This window comes from Cannabis sativa, chromosome 1 (assembly GCF_029168945.1).
Source record: "Cannabis sativa cultivar Pink pepper isolate KNU-18-1 chromosome 1, ASM2916894v1, whole genome shotgun sequence".
NCBI lineage: Eukaryota > Viridiplantae > Streptophyta > Magnoliopsida > Rosales > Cannabaceae > Cannabis > Cannabis sativa.
In genome coordinates, this window is record NC_083601.1 from 34,829,515 (window position 1) to 34,852,801 (window position 23,287).

A 23,287-nucleotide genomic window follows, 5' to 3' on the forward strand; every position below is an offset into this window, starting at 1 on the left:
ATCTGTTATTTGTTTATATTTATTATTATTAGTATCCATATGTTAGATGGATTGACATTTCCACTTTAATGTGGTGTTAGATGGAATAAATATCTTTTATTTATTTATTTATTTTCTTTTTGAAAATTCAGAACAAATATCTTTTTTGCTAAATATTTTTATACCTTATTGATTTTCTAAAATTGAGGAAAGGTATTTAAAAGGAGTATTGTTATTCGGTATAAGTGTTTAGTATCTCTATATATATTATTTTGTGATTTGCTATTGATACTCCTTAAAAGTTATTACATTAAATTATATGAGACTCGATGTTTAGTTGGATCAATAATAATATTAAATTATTAACACATAGGAGAATCACTACAAGAAATCCAGCTTTTACCGGCGCATTGTTGCGCCCCAAGAAAAGTACAATCGATCGCGCCGGCAGCTTTGCCGCTAGCTTGTGCGCCGCAAGAAAGCTTATCCGGGAAGCTTGGCCTGCAGAAAGGACTTTTACCGCGCGTACATTAATCGCGCCGTAAAACGTCCTTTTACCGGCGAGGAATAACGCCGGCAATAAATAAGCGCCGGTGTTAAAAAATACCCTTATCCGCCTTGAACTCGCTATGATTAGTTTTGCCGCGCAATAGTGCGCCAAGAAATCCATTGGCGCCAACTGGCCGTTCGGCGCCAATAGTTTTGCCGCGCATGTAAGGCGTCGGAAAACCATTGGCGCCAACCCTCGGCCGTTGGCGCCAATTGTTTTTGTCACTTTTTTACCGCGCACTATTGCGCCGCAAAAGTATTAAATTTTATTTTTAAAAAAATTTAATTAATTATATTTAATTAATTTTAATATTAATTAATTAAATATAATTAATTATATTTTTTTAAATAATTATAATATTATATTAACAAAATAAACCAACATAATTTACATTACAAGATAAACCAACATTAATTACTACTAAAATCAGTATATAAACAAAATGTTAAATCTTCGAACTGGATAATAAAAAAAGTACAGTTCTATAGGCGGTAATGTCGTCATCGTTGTTTCTCCGAGTCTCGGAGGCCGCGATGACGATCCAAAGACCAAGAAGCTACTCGATGATCCAAAGACTGTGAGTGGGCAATGGTGGAAGATCCATGGGAGGCAAGTTGAAACCCTATGACAGCTCGAGAAAGATACTCAAACCGATCTTGGAATCGTCCGAGGTGTAGTTGTTCGTGTCTCATACCGCTCGCCTCGTATGTCGAGTTGTCCGCTCCGCTTCCTCCACTTTTTCTCGTAAAGCCTCATACCGTTCCATTGTATCAGCTTGGTCCGGCGGATGCGTGGCGGTGTGCTCTTGGCCCCAACTCCCTTCGTCCGTGGAGATGACCAAAGCCTCTAAGATGCCGAGATCGTTCCCCGAGTACTCGCGTCATAACGGTAAGTCTCGGGTATCGTGTAGATCGACAAGAGCTCTTCGGCTCATCCGCAAGTGGGCGCCGGGTTGAGTTGCCGCTATTTCAACCATTTGCTCCTAAAACAATTAAACAAGTAAGTTAAATGGTTAATTTTAACACAAAATAAATTGAAAGAAATAAATGAAAATTGAATTAAAACGTAAACTTACGTAAGCTTCGTCGCGCGAACTCGTTGCGCCAATCGTTGCCTTTATGGTGAAACTTTTGAAAAGTTTCCACCGCAAGCTTGCGCTTCTCCCGTGTCGGGTTAGCCTATTTTCAAGAGAAAATATATTAAGATCGTTATTTTAATAGAGAAAGTTAAATGAATGATAGTTAAATATAAACTTACCCCTTCGACAACATGTGAAACAATGGGCTCGGAGCCCTGTACCTCCTAAAAATTTCATCTTACCCCGACTTTCTTTATTTTTCGCCGCTTCTCGCCCTCGAAATTAATAATTTTTATAACAATTAATTATTTATTATTGACTATATAAATTAAACATTACCAAAATTTAAAATTTTAAAAAATGTACCTTTTGTTTGTCCGTGCTCCAATAAGCGATGCAACACCACACCCCCGAGTTACTCCCTCGGTGAGGTGACATGTCCCGCCCTCTCCCGTCCAAGCTCCTCAATGTTTTGTATCCACTTTTCTGCGTCAAGCCCTCCAAATACGTAAACCCTTTGACATCTCGTACTCACCGTAGTCTACGAATGTAGGGTTATCTCGTGGGAGGATAAACTTGGTCTGGAAAAAGTTACACATTAATACATTAATTACAATTTAATAAGAGTATAGTAATTTAGAAATTAAAAAAATTAGTAAGGCATACCTCAAGTCTATCCCACGTTGCGGATGTCACCATCGACATCTTCCCATTTGAATTTATTAATGGGGATAGACATCCGAGTCATCCATTTGGCCATATTGTTGAATTTTTTTCCGTTCTCGCCACGGGGGTGCTGCCGCGTGCACCTCAATCGTAACTTGCGCATTGTGTTTTGGAGCTCCTCCTCAACATTCTTGCCCTTGTATTTACCTCTGACGCCTTTCTTTTTCGAACTGCTGGCACCTGGTGTAGACATACTACATATACAACACATATTGTTTATTTAAAATAAACTAACATATTGCAAACATATTAAAGAAGAAGGGTTGTAATTTTTTATTTTATTTAAAACACTATGTCAATTACAATTCATCATCCTCATCATCAGTTACATATACAGCATTATCATCACTGTCACTCTCTAATTCTAAGGAGTTGTCTTCTTCGGTATTTAGACCCTCGTTGTCATCATCGACAATGAAATCATCTAATTGTCGAGGCCGTGAATTCACACGATGGATGTTTGCAACTTCGCTGGGCCGACATCATGGCGAACATAGTCAACATCATCCAACTCGTGGAAGTTGAACAACGAACTCGCTTTCACTCGAATTGTTTTCCCCGTACAAAGGGTGTCTCCCCATCCGTGTCCCGGAAGTCCCAAACATTGCGCGTATGTACTCATTTACACCGCCTTTACCGTTCTTTAAATCAGAATGTAGTAGATCAATTTTGCTTCGAGATGCAAGTATGAACGGCTTCATTTTGGTACCACTGTCTGCTGACGCATGCTAGTAATAACACCGTCACTATCCATTCTACTCCCGTTAGTGTCAAACCACTTACAAAAAAATAAGAGAACACTGCAATCTTTCAAATAAGTGAACTCCATAATTTTTTCAAGTGTGCCGTAAAAATTTTGGCCATCTTCACCGGGGACCATGACACCGCTATTCTGTGTTTTGCGGTTATCAACAATTACTTTAGCTAGTTATTCTTAATTTTTTTTTAAACAATTAATTAATTTTACATTTTACCTACTAATTTTTTAATATTATTTATTTAAATTAAAGATTACAAATTTTTTAAAATAAAAAATAAATTTTGATTACCTATTATATTTTATAATATATATTAATTTAAATTAAAGATTACTAAAACAAATATTTTGATTACTTATTATATTTTTTAATATATACTAATTTATATTTTTCTATTTTATTTATTTAAATTGAATATTATAAAGTTTAAAAATTTCAAATACATTTTTTGGAATACTTTTGACATTTTATGATATACATTATTTTACAAATTTTTATTTAATTTATTTAAATTAAAAATTACATTACATAACTATCTACCAAAATTTGGGCAAAAAACATAACTAGCTTAAAAAGCGTAAACCCAAAATTTTCAAAACCTATCAATATAGCACAAACAAACTTTCGATAACAACATATGAAAAACAATAAATCACACCACCGATCAGACTGCAGTATTTTATCACAGAACCTACTTCACTAACATGTATAGGCATACTAACTTATAACAAAACTATTAAATTAATTACTAATATAAAGAAAAAAAAAACAAACCTCGAAGCACTCAAAAATGACAACAACAAGGGAGGCTATGTTTGCCTGCCTACTAACTAGACCTAATTTCATAAAAATAAAACTCAATAATTAAAATATCAACATACATATACACACATAAATATATATACATACACTTATACTTAAACTTAAATATATATACACATACACATACATACACACACACACATAAACACATACACATATACATATACACACATAAACACCTATATACTCTCACATATTTACATATACTCTCACATAAATATATATACACATATAAATATATATATACATACACCCACATACATACACATATACATATATACATATATACATATATACACCCACATACACATATACATATATACATACACCCATATACACATACATACATACACATATATACATCCACATCCACATACACATACACATACATACATACACATACGTAAATACATATATATACACATATATACACTAATAAACACATTTACACATACACATACACATTTACATAAACTTTTCAAAAAAAAATTAAAATTAAAAAATTAAAAAATACCAGGAGGTGGGGCTTCTGGTGTGCGTGGAGGCTATCGGTGGTGGTGCCCGACGGACGGCAGAGTGGTCATGGCGTGGGGATTTTTTTCCAAAAAAAAAACAAATTTTTTTAGAGAAATGAGTGGGATTGAGTGAGATTGATAGAGAAGTGAGATCGAGTGAGAATGAGTGAGATTGAAAGTTATAGGGATGAAGGAGATGAAGGGGAAATTTTTGAGAGAAAAAAAATTTTCTCGAAAAAAAAATGCGTAAATGGCCTTCGCTCGTCGGGGATATATGAACACTTTGGCCGCGCATTGAATCGCGCCGCAAAAGTGGTCATATAACCCTAAAACCAAACGCACCGTTTGGCTTAACACTTTACGGGCGCAAAGAATGCGCCTAAAAGTAACCCCACCTACCACGAGTTTTATTTCCCCCAAATTTTCACGAGGCGTTAACATTCCCACCAAAATTTGGGAAACTTTTACGGCGCCATTGTGCGCCTGGTGAAAGCCTTACGTAATTGGACATGTGTTCGCGCCATTTGGCGCGCTCGCATTCATCTTTTACCGGCGCATTTCATTGCGCCGGTAAAAGGTATAGCTGAATCCAATCCCAAATTCAGCATCTCATTAATGCCGACAACTTTTGCCGGCGCAATTGGTCAACTGCGCCGGCAAAAGTAGCTTTTCTTGTAGTGAATGCTAAGCACTACCTACTAGTACATTTTAACATACAAATGTATGAATTTAAGGCCATAATGTCAGCTTAGAGTATCTCTAATAGAGAGCTATAAATGTGATGTATTACCATTTTTTAGAATATTTTATTAAAAGTTAACTCCAATAGTGATGTAAAATGTGTGCTAAATTTAGCCCAAACTAAAAATTGTACTACATTTGTTTCGAAAAAAAGATAGCATTTGCCAAATTTTAGCCCACAAGTCAATAAATGTCATTTTTTTCAATTACCGATTTGTCACTCATTAATACTATTCATTAATAAAAAATATTTTTATATTTATAAGTTATTAAAATAATATAAATAAAGTTAATTGTTTGTATATTTTTAATGAGTATTAATGATTTTATTGATTTTTATAGCTAATTTGCACCTTGTGCATTGGAGCACAATATAAAAATTGGACCAAATATAGTTTTATAGTATATTTTGAACCAAATTTAATCCAAAATATACACCATCCATTAGAGATGGTCTTACCACTCGAATAAGAACAATAGACCTAAATTAAAGCACTCTTGACACGTGTTTAATTTTGTGATTATCAAAGTTAGAGTGACAAGAATTAACAAAACATAATAAATAATTGAAAAATGCTAAAGGTCACAGTGATATCTAGCAACCTCTTATGTGTTAATATCGCTATTGGTCCAACTAAGTATTGGGTTTCATATAGTTTAATATAATAGTTTTTAGGGAGTATTGCTAATCAATCATAACACAACATGTCTAGAAGATGCTAGGTATTACTAGTGCCTATTATCAATGCTTTAAATAATTAGATATATAAAAATAAAAAAATAAAAAAACAAAAAAAAAATGAGATTCTAGTACAATTTACGGTAATATTTTTTTTTTTGAATAATTTACGGTAATATTTTTGTTAGAACAAACTAGAGTTGTAAATGTTAAAAGATGTTTACATTTTTTTTTTTAAATGATTCTTCATAAAAACAAAATCTACATTCTTTTAATGTAGTTATTCTTTTTCTTTTTAGCAAAATTCCCATTTTTTTTTTTAATAATAGTAGAGAATATAAGCTCAAATCTATAACATTGTTTTCAGATGAATGTAGTCTATAACGTTAAGAAAATGACCTTTTACTTTCAATTTTTCTTTTTTGAAAAAACAAAAAATATATTCCTTAAGTTTGAATGAAAGGGCATATTTCATATTGGCAACATTTGTTTTTGTTAATCCATTAGCGTGACTATAATACAGTTGTGCTCTGACAAAAGTAGTTATAGTTATGCTAAAAAAAAGAATCAATTGGAGCAAAATTGTAGAAAAAAGTTAATGTATTTAGTAAATTATAAATTTTAAAGTAATATGAGTTGTTAAGATATATTGTAATGATAATGTTATAATCTAATTTATTATAAAATATTTTTATTTTTCATATATTTTTTTTTCAAATATAAATATATTTGTATGTATTTGATAAAAGTTAATTTATACTATTTTTATATTATATTTTATTAAATGTAAAAAAATCATAAACTTAAGTTCATAAAAAAATTCTAGGTTGATATTAATTGCTAATATTAAATAAAATATAAAATATTTTTTTAAAAAATAAGAGATTTAATTATTATTTATTTTATTATAATTAATTTATTTAAATATTTTTATTTTTCTAATATATAATAAATAAGTATGGTTTAGTAAAAATAAATTTATTATAGTCTTTTAATCAAAAGAGTTTTTTCTAAAAGTTAAGTTAGAACAGTTTTAACTTTTAGTGGTAGCTTTTCCGTAAATTATTTAAAATGTTTTATTTTGACTACTTATCAAATACAATTTTATTACAGTTTTTTCAATTAGCTTTTAGCTTTTTCAAAAGCTGTGTGAAAAGGACTCTCAGTGTCCAACAACTCCAGAACTCATTAGTTTGTTCGATATTAAGCAAATAAAGATTAAAAATACGTTTTAAATTTAAAACTTTCGAACGTCCATTAAATTTAAAGGTGGGAAGGAAAATATTATATCCTGTATTTTTTTTTGTATATATATTTTAATAAATCAGGTAATTTTATAAATATCAATTAATTAAAATAATAGTATACAATTCAATCGAAACATCTTTCATTAGAGACACAATCAAGATTAAAATTAGAAAAATGAACAAAATAATCAACCTCTTAATTTCCAGATCATTTAACAAAAATATTAAAAATAAAATAAGATAAATATTGCATTATCAAGGTTACTTATATTCATTTAAATCTACTGCTTAAAAAAGATAATAGTAAAAATTATTACTGTAACAATCTTTTAGTGGTTAAAAACTTATTATTCTTAACTATTAAGAATAATTTGATGGCAAGTCGTAAAAAAAAACCAACAAAAACTATAAATTTAGAACCCATTGTATACTTAATAATTAAGTAAAAGAGATACTAATATATATTAATTAATTAATATACCACATAACAAAGTCAACAGATAAGGAATATACCATATTAAAACAACAAAATAATAATTTAGAAAAAAAATACTTGTTGTAACACTAAGCAAACTGATTAGCCAAACAAAAAGGGAAAATAATTAATGGTGTATATCCTTAAAGACATTCAGTTCTCCAATTTTATGATCATTGGTGGTGTAACTGTTATTATTTCTTTTAATGCTTTACTTAGATTACTTTTAAATTAATATATTTTAGGTTTTTTTTAAAATTAATATATTTTAAATTTTTAGTTGATTTTTTTTTTTTTTGCAAGAATTAACAGATAATTCGTGACCTTTAAAAGTGGGAGAATGAATGGACGACTACAATTTAACTAATTAATTATGAAATGACAGATATTTTCGTTTGGATATTTTTTAATAGTTATTTGGTTTCTAAATAAAAAAGCAATTAATTCAAAAAAATAAAAATAAAATTAAAATTGGGTTGGGTGACAACTAAAAAGACTCAATTATTTTCTACTCTTTTCTTTATTTAGCGCTCCGGTCGCTGAATCAACGCACGTGAGACCCATCACCATACCAACCGGAAAATATCTAATAGTGAATTTACTAAAATGCCATCACTCATGGAATCGTGGAATTACTTTTGACACCCTGTTGTTTCTCAAAATTATAAAAATAATATTTTAAAAAAAAAATGCCACAAGGCATAAGATAAGCAAGTATCTAGACTAGAAGAATATTGCACTACAGCAACACAACAAGGGCCCTCGTCAAAATAGATATATTTAATTTAATATAACTGTAAAAAAGATGAAATATTAAATAATCTTTTTTTCTTAAATATATTAATAGTTGGCGACAAAAGAGGTGTTTAGTGTTTACAATAAATTTAAAAATATAAGATGTGGATCGATAAACATTATAAATGAAGGGTTTTGATGTAAATTGAAGGAAAGAAAAAAAGTGTGCTGTCAAAAATATCCTTGTAAATTCGTGTCCTCAAATAGATGCCCCTTGAGCAATTTGGGTCCCACAAAATTCACAAGTTGAACGAAGCGCATACAACAAGACTAGGTCTCTTTTCCACCGCAAACGGCAAGCTTAACCGCGTGCTTCGTTGGGTGCACAAACCTCAATCTCTCCTTCGTGTTACGTCGCTAACAAAAGGAAATCCAAAAAAAAAAAAATACAATAAAAACTCAGAGTCCAAACAAGAAAAAGGATCAGAATTTGAAAGGGGAAAAAAGATACAAAGACCCAAGTCATAGAAGAAAACACCTTATTGTTAATGGGGTTGTTTTTCTAACGAAAAAAAAAAGAGAAGAAAAAAAACCATACCCCATAAACAATAGAGAAAGTATAAATTTTTATTTATTCTTCTCAAAAGGGTTTCTTAGTTTGAGGTCATTTTTTTTTTCTTTTCACTTTCTTATCACTTTGTGGGATCTCTCTCTTTCTGGTTGGTTCTCATTCTGAATATCTGTCTGGGATTACTGTGTTTTTTCTTTTTCTTTACCCAGAATGGAAGCGGAGAAGAAGTACATTACCACTGAGGAACTGAAGGAGCACAACAAGGCAGGGGATCTGTGGATCTCTATTCAGGGTAAGGTTTATAATGTATCAGAATGGCTTAAGGATCACCCTGGTGGGGATGCGCCTCTACTAAGTTTCGCTGGCAGAGATGTTACTGATGCTTTTATTGCATACCATCCCGGTACTGCGTGGAAGCATCTTGATCAGTTTTTCACCGGTTATTATGTCAAAGATTTCGTGGTCTCAGAGATTTCCAAGGATTATAGGAGAATTTCAAACGAGTTTACCAAACTGGGGTTGTTTGAAAAGAAAGGTCATGGGATTTTCTACACTCTCACATGTGTTGCTATAATGCTTTCCATGGTTGTTTATGGTGTTGTGAAATCTGAGAGCATTTTAGTCCATATGGGTTGTGCTGTCGTATTGGGGATGCTTTGGATTCAAAGCGCTTATGTTGGGCATGATTCTGGGCATTATCAGGTCATGTTAAGCCCTGGATATAACAAATTTGCTCAGCTTTTGGCTGGGAATTGTCTTACTGGGATTAGCATTGCTTGGTGGAAATGGACTCATAATGCCCATCATATTGCTTGCAACAGCCTTGATTATGATCCAGATCTTCAACACATTCCCGTCTTTGCAGTGTCTTCTAAATTCTTCAAGTCCATTACTTCACGCTTTTATGGAAGGGAGTTGACATTCGATTCATTGTCTAGGTTCATGATCAGTTACCAACATTGGACATATTATCCAGTTATGTGTGTTGCCAGGGTTAACTTGTTTGTACAGACACTATTGTTGCTCTTGTCAAAAAGACCTATCCCAAATAGAGCTTTGAACATAATGGGAACCCTTGTGTTCTGGACTTGGTTCCCTCTCCTTGTTTCATGTTTGCCCACCTGGACAGAGAGGACGATGTTTGTGCTCTTGAGCTTTGCAGTCACATCAGTTCAACATGTTCAATTCACTTTGAACCATTTCTCAGCAGATGTTTATCTCGGTCACCCTGGTGGGAATGATTGGTTTGAGAAGCAGGCTGCTGGGACTATAGATATTTCATGCTCACCTTGGATGGATTGGTTCTATGGAGGGCTGCAGTTTCAGCTTGAGCATCATTTGTTCCCACGCATGCCTCGTTGCCAATTGAGGAACATTTCTCCTATTGTTGTTGACCTTTGCAAGAAGCACAATTTACCTTACAGGAGCTTATCATTCTGGGACGCCAATGTTTCCACCCTTAAAACTCTCAGGACTGCTGCCCTTCAAGCACGAGATCTCACCAACCCTATCCCCAAGAACTTGGTCTGGGAAGCTGTTAATACTCATGGCTGAAGAGTCAGATTTTGGAGGCTCTTCTTTTAGCTCCCTTTTTTCCCCCTTCGCATTTGATCATTATTTTTCAAGTAATAAGTTGAGAACTTAAAATGGTGACGGTCTATTGTTAGTGGTTTTGAGCACGTTATCATTTTTTATTCATATATACCTATCAAGTTTGAAATCTTTTCGCTAGAACTGATTTCATTTCTACATGTTGCTGTTTTAGTTCTTTTCTTTGCTTTGATATATATGTTGAGAGCGCTGATCAATGAGATGGAAAATAGTTTATAGATATTATCTTGGGATTACTTCCTTTTTTGTTGCTGTTTGTAATTCTCAAATCACATACATATACATATATTTATATGCTCTACTAATATATGCTAACATTATCTTCATGTGTGCATTGAAACAGAGGATGTGAAAATAGTCTTAATAGATTTTCAGAAAATTAGATGAAAGACAATTTCTGATATGTAATATGTATGAATAGCTCATAATTCTGCAAATATTTATACATTATAGTCATATACATGTATAACAAATACATACTCCCATAGCAGTGGGAGAGTAATTTAGACTATTAGACATGGCTTTTTATGGATTTACTATATCCAGTTTGATCATCATAGTACTTAGACCATAGCATAACTCCTCCATACTTAGATGAACCCTTAATAGCTGGTAGAACCTTAGAAGTAAGGTCAGCCACAGGTATAAAGCCGCTCCCAGCGGCTGCGGGGGCTGCAGGTAGTCCTAGGAAAATCTTGGTTGCAGGAATATCTGAAGTCCACTGTTTCCAAGCATTTTCAAGATTGTTTATGTCTCCAGAATACTGGCAAGGAGCATTGTTGTAAAACTGAACCCAAACATAGTCAAATAGGCCTGTCTTAAGAGCACCACCAACCCATGCATCAGGAAAAGGGCATTGAGGAGCAGCAGCTAGGTATACTTTCTTGCCCTTTTTGCTGTAACCAGATAGGTATCTAGCAAGATCATCCCAGTGTAGGTTTGTTCCTCCTTCAATATCGAAATCAATTCCGTCCAAAACAGCATCCCCGAGTGGTCGAGATGATGAAGTTCCTCCTAAGAAATTGTTCCAAAGATAAGTTGCAACTTGTCTAGCATCCTCAGAAGAGGTAAGGTAATAGCTCCCTGCACCTCCTCCAATAGACAGCAATACCTTGACCCCTTTTGCTTGACAAGATTTAATGTCAGAGCTTAAGCCAGTGCAACCATTTGTGTATGGATCACAGTGGCCAGCGAGATTGATTACTGGTGTCTGGCCATTACCAAAGGTTGGAAGAAAAGCTATGTTAACAAAGTCATAATCACCAGTTGCACAAGTTTCTTCTAGAGTTCCCTCCATCCCATTCTGACCCCAATAGATGGCAATGTCACCAGCATTAATTCTAGTCAACAGAGCAAGAATTACTGAACCAAGGAATAATGCTTGTGAAAGTGCCAACTTTCCTGCCATTTTCGCTGTAATTTTTAAAGTTTGGTTGTTGATTCTACTGTTGGCAAATATCACATCTTTTATAAGAAAGTTTTACTTCAGTTTAACGGTCTTTTGTTGGGGAACTGCGTGGCTGACAAGTCGTTTTAATTTTGACCTGTGTTTAATTTTTGCCATGAAAAATGGTTGTAAATTAACGAAAAATGCATTTGTTAGGAAACAAAATAAATTTCCACATCCTCAAATGTCCAAATCCTAGATGCTACTGGTCTTTTGTCACGTACAAATGTCTTTACTGATATTCAATGTGATTGGAGGGAACATCAGTTTTAGTGGCCCAATAAGCATTCGAAAACGAAGAACGTATCAATTTGAATGGTGTGAGAGCGAGACACACTAGAAAGAGAAGAAAAAAATACTCACCACGAAAAAAATATAAAATAAAATAAGATTTTATGATTAGATATTTTTCGAAACGAGTAGTCAACAATCAGCGGCCAAAGCATTGGTCATGAGGGCAAGTTTTATATAGAGAGGGGACCCTAAATCTATTAAGAAAAGTTGGGTAGGCCATAGAAATTAGTGGTCATTATTGCATAACGACTATTATGCTTGGTGGTGGTGGAGGAGAGGGCCCTACATGTCGAGCAAGTCTTCGCCAAACCACGTCTACTGAGGATACAATTTCCTCTTTAGTCTTTACGATATTATTATGAATATAAAAAAAGCCATTTTGTCAATTAAAGTATCCAATCAAACGAAGTAATATTCCGGACAAGATCTGTTCAATGAAATTAGAACATTTTATACAGTAAACTCGTTTATTTTGCACATCGTCTTCTTGTAACAACCCCCAATATATATATTTTATATTATCTAATAATCGGAAGAGAGAAAAATTAACTTATTTTAACCCATTATAACATAATAATAACAGGTCAATTACAAGTTTGTGACATGTTGATATTGAACAGGTGTGTGTGTGGTAAGTTGTTTCAATAGAAGAACAGGTATGAGATATTAATTCCATGTTTAATTAGGTAGAAGAACACGTTGTATGTTTCATCCAACTGGCTGGCACATGTTGTTATTCTACTTATTTATCCCAAGTTCTGATTATTATTCACCATTTTTAATCTTTCTATTGAGAAACACATAATTATTACTAGAGAAATATAATCGGGGTCCACGTTAGTATATGTGCTGTTAACTTGCGACAACTCATTTCAAATAGATCATGACGTTAAAGCAGAGTTAAAGAAAAAAGACACAAATAAAGACAGAATTGAACAAAAAGATATGTATTACTTAGATATAAATATGTAGCATACAACGTAAAATAGAAGATAGACAGCAGAAGTAGTAATGATTTCTAATGATAACAAATCATAGAATAGTATAATTTCTAGACATGGCTCTTGATAGAAGAACTGTATCCAGTTTGGTCATCATAGTACTTGGACCAAAGCATAACTCCTCCATATTTGGAAGATTCCTTAATGGCAGGAAGGACCTTGGAGATAAGATCATTAGCCGGAATGAAACCGCTACCGGCGGCTTGAGAAGATGCAGGGAGGCCTAGGAAGATTTTTCCAGCTGGGATATCAGAAGTCCATTGTTTCCATGCATTTTCAAGGTTTGAAATATCTCCAGAAGTGTATTGACAAGGCGGGTTGTTATAAAATTGAACCCAAACAAAGTCAAAAAGCCCTGTTTTGAGAGCATTTCCAAGCCAAGCGTCTGGGAAAGGACACTGTGGAGCTCCAGTTATGTAAACCTTCTTATTACTCTTGCCTCTAGAGCTGTGCTTCTTGAGGGTTCTGGCAAGGTCACCCCAATACTCGTTTGACCCTCCTTCAATGTCAAAGTCAATGCCATCCAAAACGGCTGGTCCAAGTGGACGAGAAGATGATTGACCTCCTAAGAAGTTGTTCCAAAGATAAGTAGCGACTTGTTTGGCATCAGAATTAGAGGAAAGTGAGTAGCTTCCAGCCCCTCCGCCGATGGAGAGCATTACTTTGATGCCTTTGGCTTGACAAGCTTCTATGTCTGAGCTTAAGCCAGTGCAGCCTTGGCTATAGGGATCACAGTGACCTGATAAGTCCATCATTGGAGTTCGGCCATTTCCAAATGTTGGTAAAAAAGCTATATTCACGTAGTCATAGTTGCCTGTGGCGCAAGTATCTGATAAGGTGCCTTCGTTTGCATTCTGACCCCAGTAGATGGCTATTTTTCCTGCTTCTGAAGTAATGGCCAGTGCCATTAGTGCTACAACAAGAGCTAGCAAAGAGAATAACAATGAAGACAATGCCATAATGAGTATTGACGAAAAGGGTAAGTAATGAGTTGTGTTTTCTTAGAACTGATTAGCTATGTTTCAAAGTACTGGCTTTTTATAGTACTAAGTTGCTCTGACGATTCCCATGTCTTATGCACCTCTGTTTTTGTGTCTTGAAATTTTTGCTAATTGTGTTGGTTTAGTTACCTTGCCAGAAACGGAGTTTTAACAAACCCATATACACATGTGAACATTGTCTTATCTTGTCTCTTTGCACTTGTAACTTAGCATACAAGATCTCCAAAATGTTTATATACATATATAAACGGTATACATGTATGTATCATGAATTATGACAAAGGATGGTTCAAATCATAAGCAATTCATTGGGCAGAAATTTCTAATATATTGGCTCTCGTGGTGGTGGTAGTCTTATATTTCGTAATTTGTTAAGAATAAGTAGTTTTCATTTCAACATTATTGCAAGTTAAATTACAAATTTTCCACTTCTAAAATAATATCTTTAGGCCTCTTTTTAGATAAATATTAAAAAAAGAGAAAATTGACAGGGTTATTTTAAACTCTTTAGCAAGCACCATACCATTCTCGTGGACAAATTTAAATAGTTGAAAGGGAATCCTCAAAGTCAGTTTTGTGAACAAAATTATCACACAAAGAAAGGGCATTATTTCAACTTTCGCTCTTTTATAATCAATTCATGGAGTTTGTGTTCGGTGTCATCAAGTTAATCCTAATTCCTCTCCTCTGTATGTAACTCACTTCCGAATTGATAGTCACCACCAAGAAACAAGTAATGCACAACCATATAAAACAAATCCCATTACAAATTTACAATTGAAGCAAAACAACAACTTAGCTTTACAACTCAGTTAAAACACAATGAAAACTTGATTGAAAACTTCAAAACCATCAAAATTCATATTGAACAACCTCATATAGGATGTAAATGGTGGGCGGGAATGGACTATTTTGGATTTTTTTTTTTTTTTGAAAAATATGGGCTCATTAAAACCTCCACAAACATTGGACAATTTTATGAAGAACAAAATAATACTTTTTTTTAGTAATTTTACAATTTATTTATTTTACCTTTTTTTATTATAGAAAACAATGTAAAAAAAATATAAGGTAAAATTTAAGTGCAACCCACCCAATTTAAAAAAAAAAATTTGTAAACCGACCAACGGTTTTGGCGATTTGGTTGGGTTAACCCGCCCAAACCGGCTAATTTTTTTTTTTTTGGGTTTCAAAGTCAATAAAAATTAAAAAGATAAATTAAAAATATCAGATTCCACCAAAGCACAACACAATATATATGACTTTGAAACCAACAATTAAGTATACAATTTTATATTATTATATATTTAATCATTTATGTTATATATAATAAAAACTAAAAAGTAAAAAAAAAAAAAAAAGCTAAAGTTAGGTTGGTCGGGTTATTTGGTTTAATTGCGCGAGTTGGACCTATTTTCAACCCGTCCAATTAACAGATTGGGCGGGTTGTAATTTTTTTGGGTTATTTCGGTTTGTAATTTTTATCGATTTTTTCGGTTCGGTTTGGGCGGGTTATTCGGTTTGGGCGATTTACAATTTTTTTTTGTACAACCCTAGTAAATACTATTTTAAATCGTATGTTTTGCAAAAGTTACTAATTTGACTCCTGTTTTGCTAAATGACAAAATAGACTCTATATTTTTAAAGTAAAAATAGGACCCTAACCACAATTTTCAATAATTTTATTTTTTAATATAACCAACTTTAAAATAATTTTTAATACAAACATATACAAAAAAAAATGTAACCAGATTTGTCATAACATCTCTAGATCAGATTATTATTAAGTTTTATTTTGACAAAAAATCAGTTCAGGGTCCTATTTGTACAATTTTAGAAAATACAGGATCTATTTTGTTATTTAACAAATTAGTAACTTTTATAAAATATAAGGTCTAAAATAGTATTTATCCAAAAATATATTGTAAATGTGAGAAATACCATAGTTTTAGCTTGTTTTGAAGAATATCATACCATGATTTCTAAATGTGGTACACTTGTTTTAATAAAATATATTGTAAATGTGAGAAATACCACAGTTTAAGCTTGTTTTGAAGAATATCATACCATGATTTCTAACTGTAGTATAGTTGTTTAAATACTTTATTTTTGTTAAAATACCATGATAAAATCTAATAAAGAACTTGGGCCTGTTTATACTTCGACTTTCACCAATTTATATTTTATAGTATATTGCAAAAAAAAAGGTCCTGTTGCTTTGGAATTTCTTTCATACATTAAAAGTAAGTGATATAATATTCAATGGTATATATCTTCAGTTCCTCACTGATTTTCAAGATTTGTAATAGTTAAAATACCACCTTAGAAAAAGAAAAAAAAAGTTCATGCACATAGTGCTACCTATTTCGACCAAATCGAAGTAGTATTCTTGACAGACTTTGCAGGCCACAGTTAACCAATCCAACAACACCTACGTACGTGAATGGTGAAGTTGATTGATCTTAGGATAAATAGCAGTACTCTTTGTAGTTTTTCTTTTAACCAAATGAATCAAATCTTGAAACTATATGTGTCATGTATTTTTTTTTTTTTTTTGACAAAACTATATAATATTAATAATAGTTCTTAGTATCTAAGAATTCTTGAAGAAAAATAAAATAAAATCTGATACATAATACATATAATTAGGCATACTTTTATATCTGTCAATATTATAACTAATTATTCTCACTTTCACATAGTATCCTAATTTAGTTAAATAAGTCTTCTTGACTGACTCAAGATTTAAGTTGAGCGATATATATATGTAATAGACTATTGTCTCATTTGCTTATTAATGAGAAATTCTATTTTTCTCTCTAAAAAAAATTACTTTCATTGAGGTAATAATACAAATGTTATTGATAGAGAATCATGAAAAAAAGAAACATAAAATACTAAAAAGTATACATGGTCTTGTTGGAATTTGAACCCACTTATACTACATGTGTAAATACTACAATTTCCGTTGGTTTTCAAATTAATTTTTTTTAGGAACTGTCGCTAATAAAGTTAAATCACTGTTTAAAACCGGTTAAAATAGTATTTTCGACAGTTTTAAACTGTCATTTTAGAATCTTCACTCAGACTATGCAAAACAGTCACAATTTTAAAATTCTAAAACGAATTAAAACATAGTATTCCTGACAGTTTAAAACTATCGGGTATATTATAACTTACAATTTTAAAATCGTTGGAGATAGCGCGTTAAACATAAAAAAATCCAAAAATAATTTATTTGGTTCAAACATTCAGATCTCGCTCTCTCTTGTCTCTATTTCTCTCTCGTCTTCAAACTCGCAATAGAAACCACCACCACAAAGCGATCTCTCTCTCTCACTCTCCCTCTCCCCCCTCTCTCACCATGATAGTAAATCTCAAGGATTGGTGGCGCCTCTTCCTCATCGGTGACCATAGGTCTACAAAATAATTAATCTCTATTATTTTTATTTTGGTATCTATATATTTTTGAGATTTTTATAGTTCACAAATCGTTGAGTATCTAAGGGTAATGATTTCGGCGGAGCCGTGGCCCAAATTTCAACTCTCTGAGACTCTTAAGGCCAGAAAAAACTCTTATTTTGAGTGCTCGTCGGAGAAGACAAAAAAGACTATTCTTTTATTATTAAGTTTTTTTATTGGTTGTGTATATATACATATTTATTGTGTATATTGGTCAATAATTTTTGAATTTGTATTTGTATATTATTCTTATTAGGGGTGTACATCGGTCGGTTAGGTCGGATTATAGTATATTTTTATACTAACCCAATATAAATGTCGGGTTTTGTAACCCGTCCAATGAAAAAATAAAAAAAGTGTAACTCGTCCAATGATCTGTTAGTAGTGGATTTTCATTGGTTTGGTCGGGTTAACCCATTTAAACCGATCTTTATTTTTTATTTTTATTTTCATTATTGTTAGTTTTTAATGTTCAAATAATTGATTTGAAAAAATAAATGTATAGTATAGGCCTTTCAAAATTAAAATATTTATAGTTTAAATTTCAAATTAAATATTATAAAATACAAACTTTAAATGTAAAATAGTTTAACTATTAATTGTAATTTATATATTATATTATAGATAATTAATTTTAGTAAAAAATATGTAAATCGGTTTATTCGATTTGTTCGGGTTATTTAGACGGGTTAGAAATTAATATTCAACTCGATATTGGGCGGTTTGAATTTTTTGTAAAGTTATTCGAGTTGTATTTTTATCAGTTTATTCAATTTGGTTTGGGCAACTTGTAAATTTTTTTGAACCGCCCTAGTTCTTATTGTTCATATTGTAATTTTGAAGATTTTTTTTTCCGATGTAATGTTATAGCTGATTGTGTAAAATTGTCGACACCGTCACCTATAGTGCAAAATTGTTGCCAATAATATATGCGACTTTTAATAAACAGTCGGCTATAATACTTAGTATTTCCGAAAGTTTTGCACAGTCGGATAAAAAATTGTACTAAAAAATTGGAAGAAAAAAAAATATATATATTTTAGTTAGTTACAACATATATTTGTACATAAAAGTGATATTATAATTAACATACTACAAAAAATTATTACTTTAAGTGACAACCTTTTAGTCACAACATAAATTTTTTGTGACTAAATGTGACTTCTAATCACAATAAAAAATTACTTGTGACTAAAATTACTTGTGACTAAAACATAGTATTTAGTTATAAGTTGTCATTAATTTAGTTTTGTTTACAATAAATATTGTGACTAAAAACACATTTAATCACAACAAATCGTAATTTTTGTGACTAATATCTTTAGTCACGAATTTTTTGGTCACTTAAAATTTTTTATAATTTATACAATTACAAGTTTTGTTATAATAATTAAACTACTTTCACTACTATAAAATTGGATTCTTATTGACTTCGTAGTTTATGATGCAATAAACATAATACAAGCTTTGTTATAATGGTCTCAAAAATCGTCCCCTATTCATCCATTTAGAAATTGGGTAGAATAAATGACCATCCAAAACCGTGGAAATTTCTGTTTCCTGACTCTGCAAAAAAAGTCATTTATATATATTGGACATTAAAATTGTGTCTTATAGATAGATATATATATATATCTATATATTAGAAATATTTGCACCAATAACTATTATTACTAAATTATTTAAGAATTTACCCTTACCTATTTTAATACTCACAATTTAGGCATTTCTTTATAGGTATACCAATGTATATTTATTGCTTCTCTCTCTTAAACTCTGCCTACATGCTAGCTGTTTTTTTTTTTTTTTTTCTTTTTCTAGACGGTAGCTTTTTTTTTATTTTATAATAAAAATCTTATTTTTTTCAAAATAACAGTAAACTAGGTTGATCAAATATTTTTTTTTTTTTTACATTCTATTCTTTTTTTTATTATTATTTTACATTCTTTTTTGTTTTTTAATCTAATTAGTAGTTTTAGAAAAAAATAATTATATGTATCAACGTGAATTGTATTTATGAAATTTTCTTAGACCATTTTATTGTTTTCAATACTGCTACACGCCTACTAAAATTAAAAATTAACCATATGTTTTTCTTTTACATTTTATTGACTCTCCTAGTTGATATACAATCAGATTTTTTTTTTTTAAAAAAAAAAAATTATGTGAATAAACGACACAAATTGTTATTATTCTCACTTTCTTTATTTTTTTTTATTTCAAAAGTTTTTTCAGTCACGCAATTTATTATTTGGACACAAAAATTACACTATTATAATCTATTTTTTAAAGTGATCATTTTGACATGTTAGAAGCATATATTTTTCTGCTACAAAAAAAAATGACTAAAATTAAAAGTTAGACTAAGGTTTCTTAAACAACAAAATAACACACTATAATTTAAAATCTAAACAAGAAATTATAAGTCTCCTCCAATATTTATCTTTTTACTTTTTTTTTCCTTTTTGTTTACTTCTTCTTTTTCTGACATTATTATCTTCTTCATTTATTTATTAATTTGTTTTTTTGAAAAAATCTTCTTCATTTATTAATATTTTTTTTATTATTCTTTTTCTCTAAATTTATTATTTCTCTTAGTTTTTTTTATTTTTCCTCTAACATTTAGATATCTCTCTTACATTTTAGTATGTGTTAAAAGAAACTTTTTTGTTCCTTTTTTATATTTTGTAACAAAAAGTAATAAAATTTAAAATTTAATAAACTTTAACATATCAAGTAACATCATAACTTAACTTAAAGTCTTTTATTATTTTGTATTTAAAAGTTAAAATATAGTATACTAATAATAAATTTATTTAATAAAAAGAATTTAATATGTTAATAAAAAAACTTATAAAGTTACCAAATAGTATCTAAAACATAATAGAATTAGTTACAATATGAAAATTATTATATATATTAATTTTAAAGTTGTCTGATCAAAATAAGCAACCAAATGTGTATGAGAAAAAAATTATCTTGAATTAATTTTTTTCTAATAAAAAGTAACTAATTGATATATTATTTACATCAAAAGCAACCAAAAGGTTGCTTTTTTTAAAATTTGCAAAACACTAAAATTTCTGGAAGCGAGATTTTTTTATTTTTTTCAATTTTCGGTAATTATTTTATATTTCGGTATTTATGCTGACGTGGCAATCGGTATTTGTGCAAATAATTTTCTTAAAGGTATTTTTATAAATAAAATTAATTTTAGGTATAATATTGAAAAGACCCCTATATATATTATATAAGTTACATAATAATAATAATAAAACCTTGAGGAAGTAATGATAATATGTAATTAAAGATAAGGAAAATCTTGAAACAAGACAAAGGCTGTACTGTCAAGACTGCTAATTTTGTTCCATTTGTCTGCTGAATGAACGTGAAAGAATAGACAATGTAGGCACTTGAAGACACCCACTCTTTACTGCTTTAACTTCTAACTTCTAACTTCACACCCAATCACGTGTCCCTTTTTCACACTACAATATCAATTATATTTACATTTACATAAATATATAATTTAAGGTTTTCAAGTACTTGACACACATATATATATATATATATATATATATATATAACTTAAAAAGTAGCAGTAGTTGTAGTTATATCCATCATCCATGGAAGAAGAAACTGCAGCCTCATCATCATCATCTCATTCTCGACCTTTAGCCGTTGAGAGTTTCTCCGATAGTTGGTTATCTAACGTAATAGTCCCTTCTATAGTAAAGAGCCTTGAATTTGATGAGAGTTTCGATTTCAATTCTCCAATAAATATTATTGCCCCATCCCCAAAATTTGTTCATGCCGATGAAATCTTTTCTAATGGCCTTATCAAATCCAATACTACGAATACTTCTCCCAGAGATTCAGCTACTGTCGTTTCTTCGAGAAGTAGTGAGTATAATATTAATATTAACATTGATGATGATGATGTTCAAATGGGTTGCTCTTATTATTACTGCTGCTGCTTCTTCCGAAGAAGGAGAAGTAATAAGTCTAAGTCATCATCATCGTCGTCGACAGAGCAAATAATGTGGTTGAGAAAGGTGTATGAATATCTGAGACCAACGACACGTCGTTTAGTAGTAGTGGGCTCCAAGGTTGATGATGTAGATAGAAGAATACTGGAAGTTAGGAGGTGGAGCAATTTTATTCATCAAACATCTCCACCTCCAACCTCTGACACCTCAATTCATGAAGCTATTCTTCATTGCAAAAGATCAATAGGTATATACTAGTTACTCCTATAATTATAACACCGTCTTGTACTCGTTAATTCAGATCATATTAATAATATTACATGGTATATTTTTCAGGAAAATGATCAAATCAATGTATCAAAAACTGAGGAGGTCGTCTCGATTAATTCATATGATGATAAACAAAAGATAGAAAAATAAAAGATTTGCTCTGTGTAATGTGTATGTATGTATGTATGTACGATTTCATTTGTCGGCTCCTCCTTGGCTTGGCTGTACTCTTATACATACATATATTTAACTTTAATTAATTAATTATTTTTTAAAATATATTGTATAGCTGTTATAAATCCGGCACTAAACTGTGGGATTATTTTATTTTTTAAAATAATTACGCGCGTATATAATATAATAATATATTATAAATATATATGCTATGCATGTGTCTATGGTGTCTCTTCTTCTTGTAATTAATTGATTACGTATATAAGATAAAACGGTATTAAACGTGTGTTAATTATGTGATATAGACTATTGAATTAAAATATTGCGTATATATGTATAGTCTCTGTCTGAGTCTGTTAAAATATTGAATTAAAAAGTATATATAATGTGTATATTTGTGATTTAATTATGGGAGCACGCTTTGCTTAAATTATCAAAATTGTACGTCTTCAATAAATTTTGTCATGAGATATATTATTATGCTAGCTTGGAAAGATATGGAATCATATCATGTTTTGTGCTTTTCTAAATTAATAGAGGTAGTAACTGAGTGTGTTTTCTTTAAATACTGTCAAGAAATATGGGGCATAAAGCATAATGAGTGAAATTTTTTATATTCTTATATATAATTTAATATTTTTACATTTAATTCGATTCATGTAGGACAATATTCTTCAATAAATATGAATTTAGTAACCTGTATTTTGAAATCATCTTTATTTGTATTCTGAATTCAAATTTGATTAATAACATAGGTATTTCCAACTAAAAGTTATAGAATATACTTTCTCTTTCTAAGATGTGAATTTGATTCCATTATCAGTATTCTATACTACTTTAGGAAAAATCAGCTTATTAATTTGTCATATGTTCATTCAATTTCAAACAATTCAAAATATTCTACATAGACTTATAATAAAGACCATCCCATTCTCTTTGACATCTGGTACCATTGTTCCGCTTCTTGTGGCCTAGTTTTAAAAATAGGTGACAAAAAGTTGGAGCATAATTTTTTTTCTTTTTTAATGACAATAAGAATAGTTTATTAATAGAAAGAAATTAGTAGTGATGGAAGACAAACAGATGTTATTGAGATAATAATAAACTGATAAGAGATTCTTCTATATCTCCAATCAATTTGTCAGACCAAGAAGGAAAAATC

At 30.9% G+C, this 23,287-nt stretch overlaps 4 protein-coding genes across 4 annotated transcripts; 2 read left to right on the top strand and 2 right to left on the bottom strand.

Annotated features, from left to right (window-relative positions):
* The first annotated feature begins 8,522 nt into the window (after positions 1 to 8,522).
* Positions 8,523 to 10,723, top strand: LOC115702099 (delta(8)-fatty-acid desaturase 1). The gene is made up of 2 exons (XM_030629546.2): positions 8,523 to 8,968; positions 9,086 to 10,723. Exon 2 carries the CDS (start codon positions 9,087 to 9,089, stop codon positions 10,428 to 10,430), a length of 1,344 nt encoding a protein of 447 aa, XP_030485406.1. The 5' UTR covers positions 8,523 to 8,968; position 9,086; the 3' UTR covers positions 10,431 to 10,723.
* Positions 8,791 to 12,342, bottom strand: LOC115702100 (acidic endochitinase). Its single transcript, XM_061108298.1, has one exon. It carries the CDS (start codon positions 11,893 to 11,895, stop codon positions 10,999 to 11,001), a length of 897 nt encoding a protein of 298 aa, XP_060964281.1. The 5' UTR covers positions 11,896 to 12,342; the 3' UTR covers positions 8,791 to 10,998.
* An 835-nt stretch (positions 12,343 to 13,177) lies between these two features.
* LOC115702084 (acidic endochitinase) lies at positions 13,178 to 14,882 on the bottom strand. The gene has a single exon (XM_030629526.2). It carries the CDS (start codon positions 14,186 to 14,188, stop codon positions 13,280 to 13,282), a length of 909 nt encoding a protein of 302 aa, XP_030485386.2. The 5' UTR covers positions 14,189 to 14,882; the 3' UTR covers positions 13,178 to 13,279.
* Positions 14,883 to 19,853: 4,971 nt separating this feature from the next.
* LOC115702098 (uncharacterized) lies at positions 19,854 to 22,230 on the top strand. The gene is made up of 2 exons (XM_030629545.2): positions 19,854 to 21,928; positions 22,018 to 22,230. Exons 1-2 carry the CDS (start codon positions 21,319 to 21,321, stop codon positions 22,023 to 22,025), a joined length of 618 nt encoding a protein of 205 aa, XP_030485405.1. The 5' UTR covers positions 19,854 to 21,318; the 3' UTR covers positions 22,026 to 22,230.
* Positions 22,231 to 23,287: the final 1,057 nt, after the last annotated feature.

What these genes read in the sequence shown, in the direction of transcription:
- LOC115702084 (XM_030629526.2), bottom strand. Translation starts at nt 14,188, where the DNA reads ATGGCATTGTCTTCATTGTTATTCTCTTTGCTAGCTCTTGTTGTAGCA.
- LOC115702098 (XM_030629545.2), top strand. Translation starts at nt 21,319, where the DNA reads ATGGAAGAAGAAACTGCAGCCTCATCATCATCATCTCATTCTCGACCT.
- LOC115702099 (XM_030629546.2), top strand. Translation starts at nt 9,087, where the DNA reads ATGGAAGCGGAGAAGAAGTACATTACCACTGAGGAACTGAAGGAGCAC.
- LOC115702100 (XM_061108298.1), bottom strand. Translation starts at nt 11,895, where the DNA reads ATGGCAGGAAAGTTGGCACTTTCACAAGCATTATTCCTTGGTTCAGTA.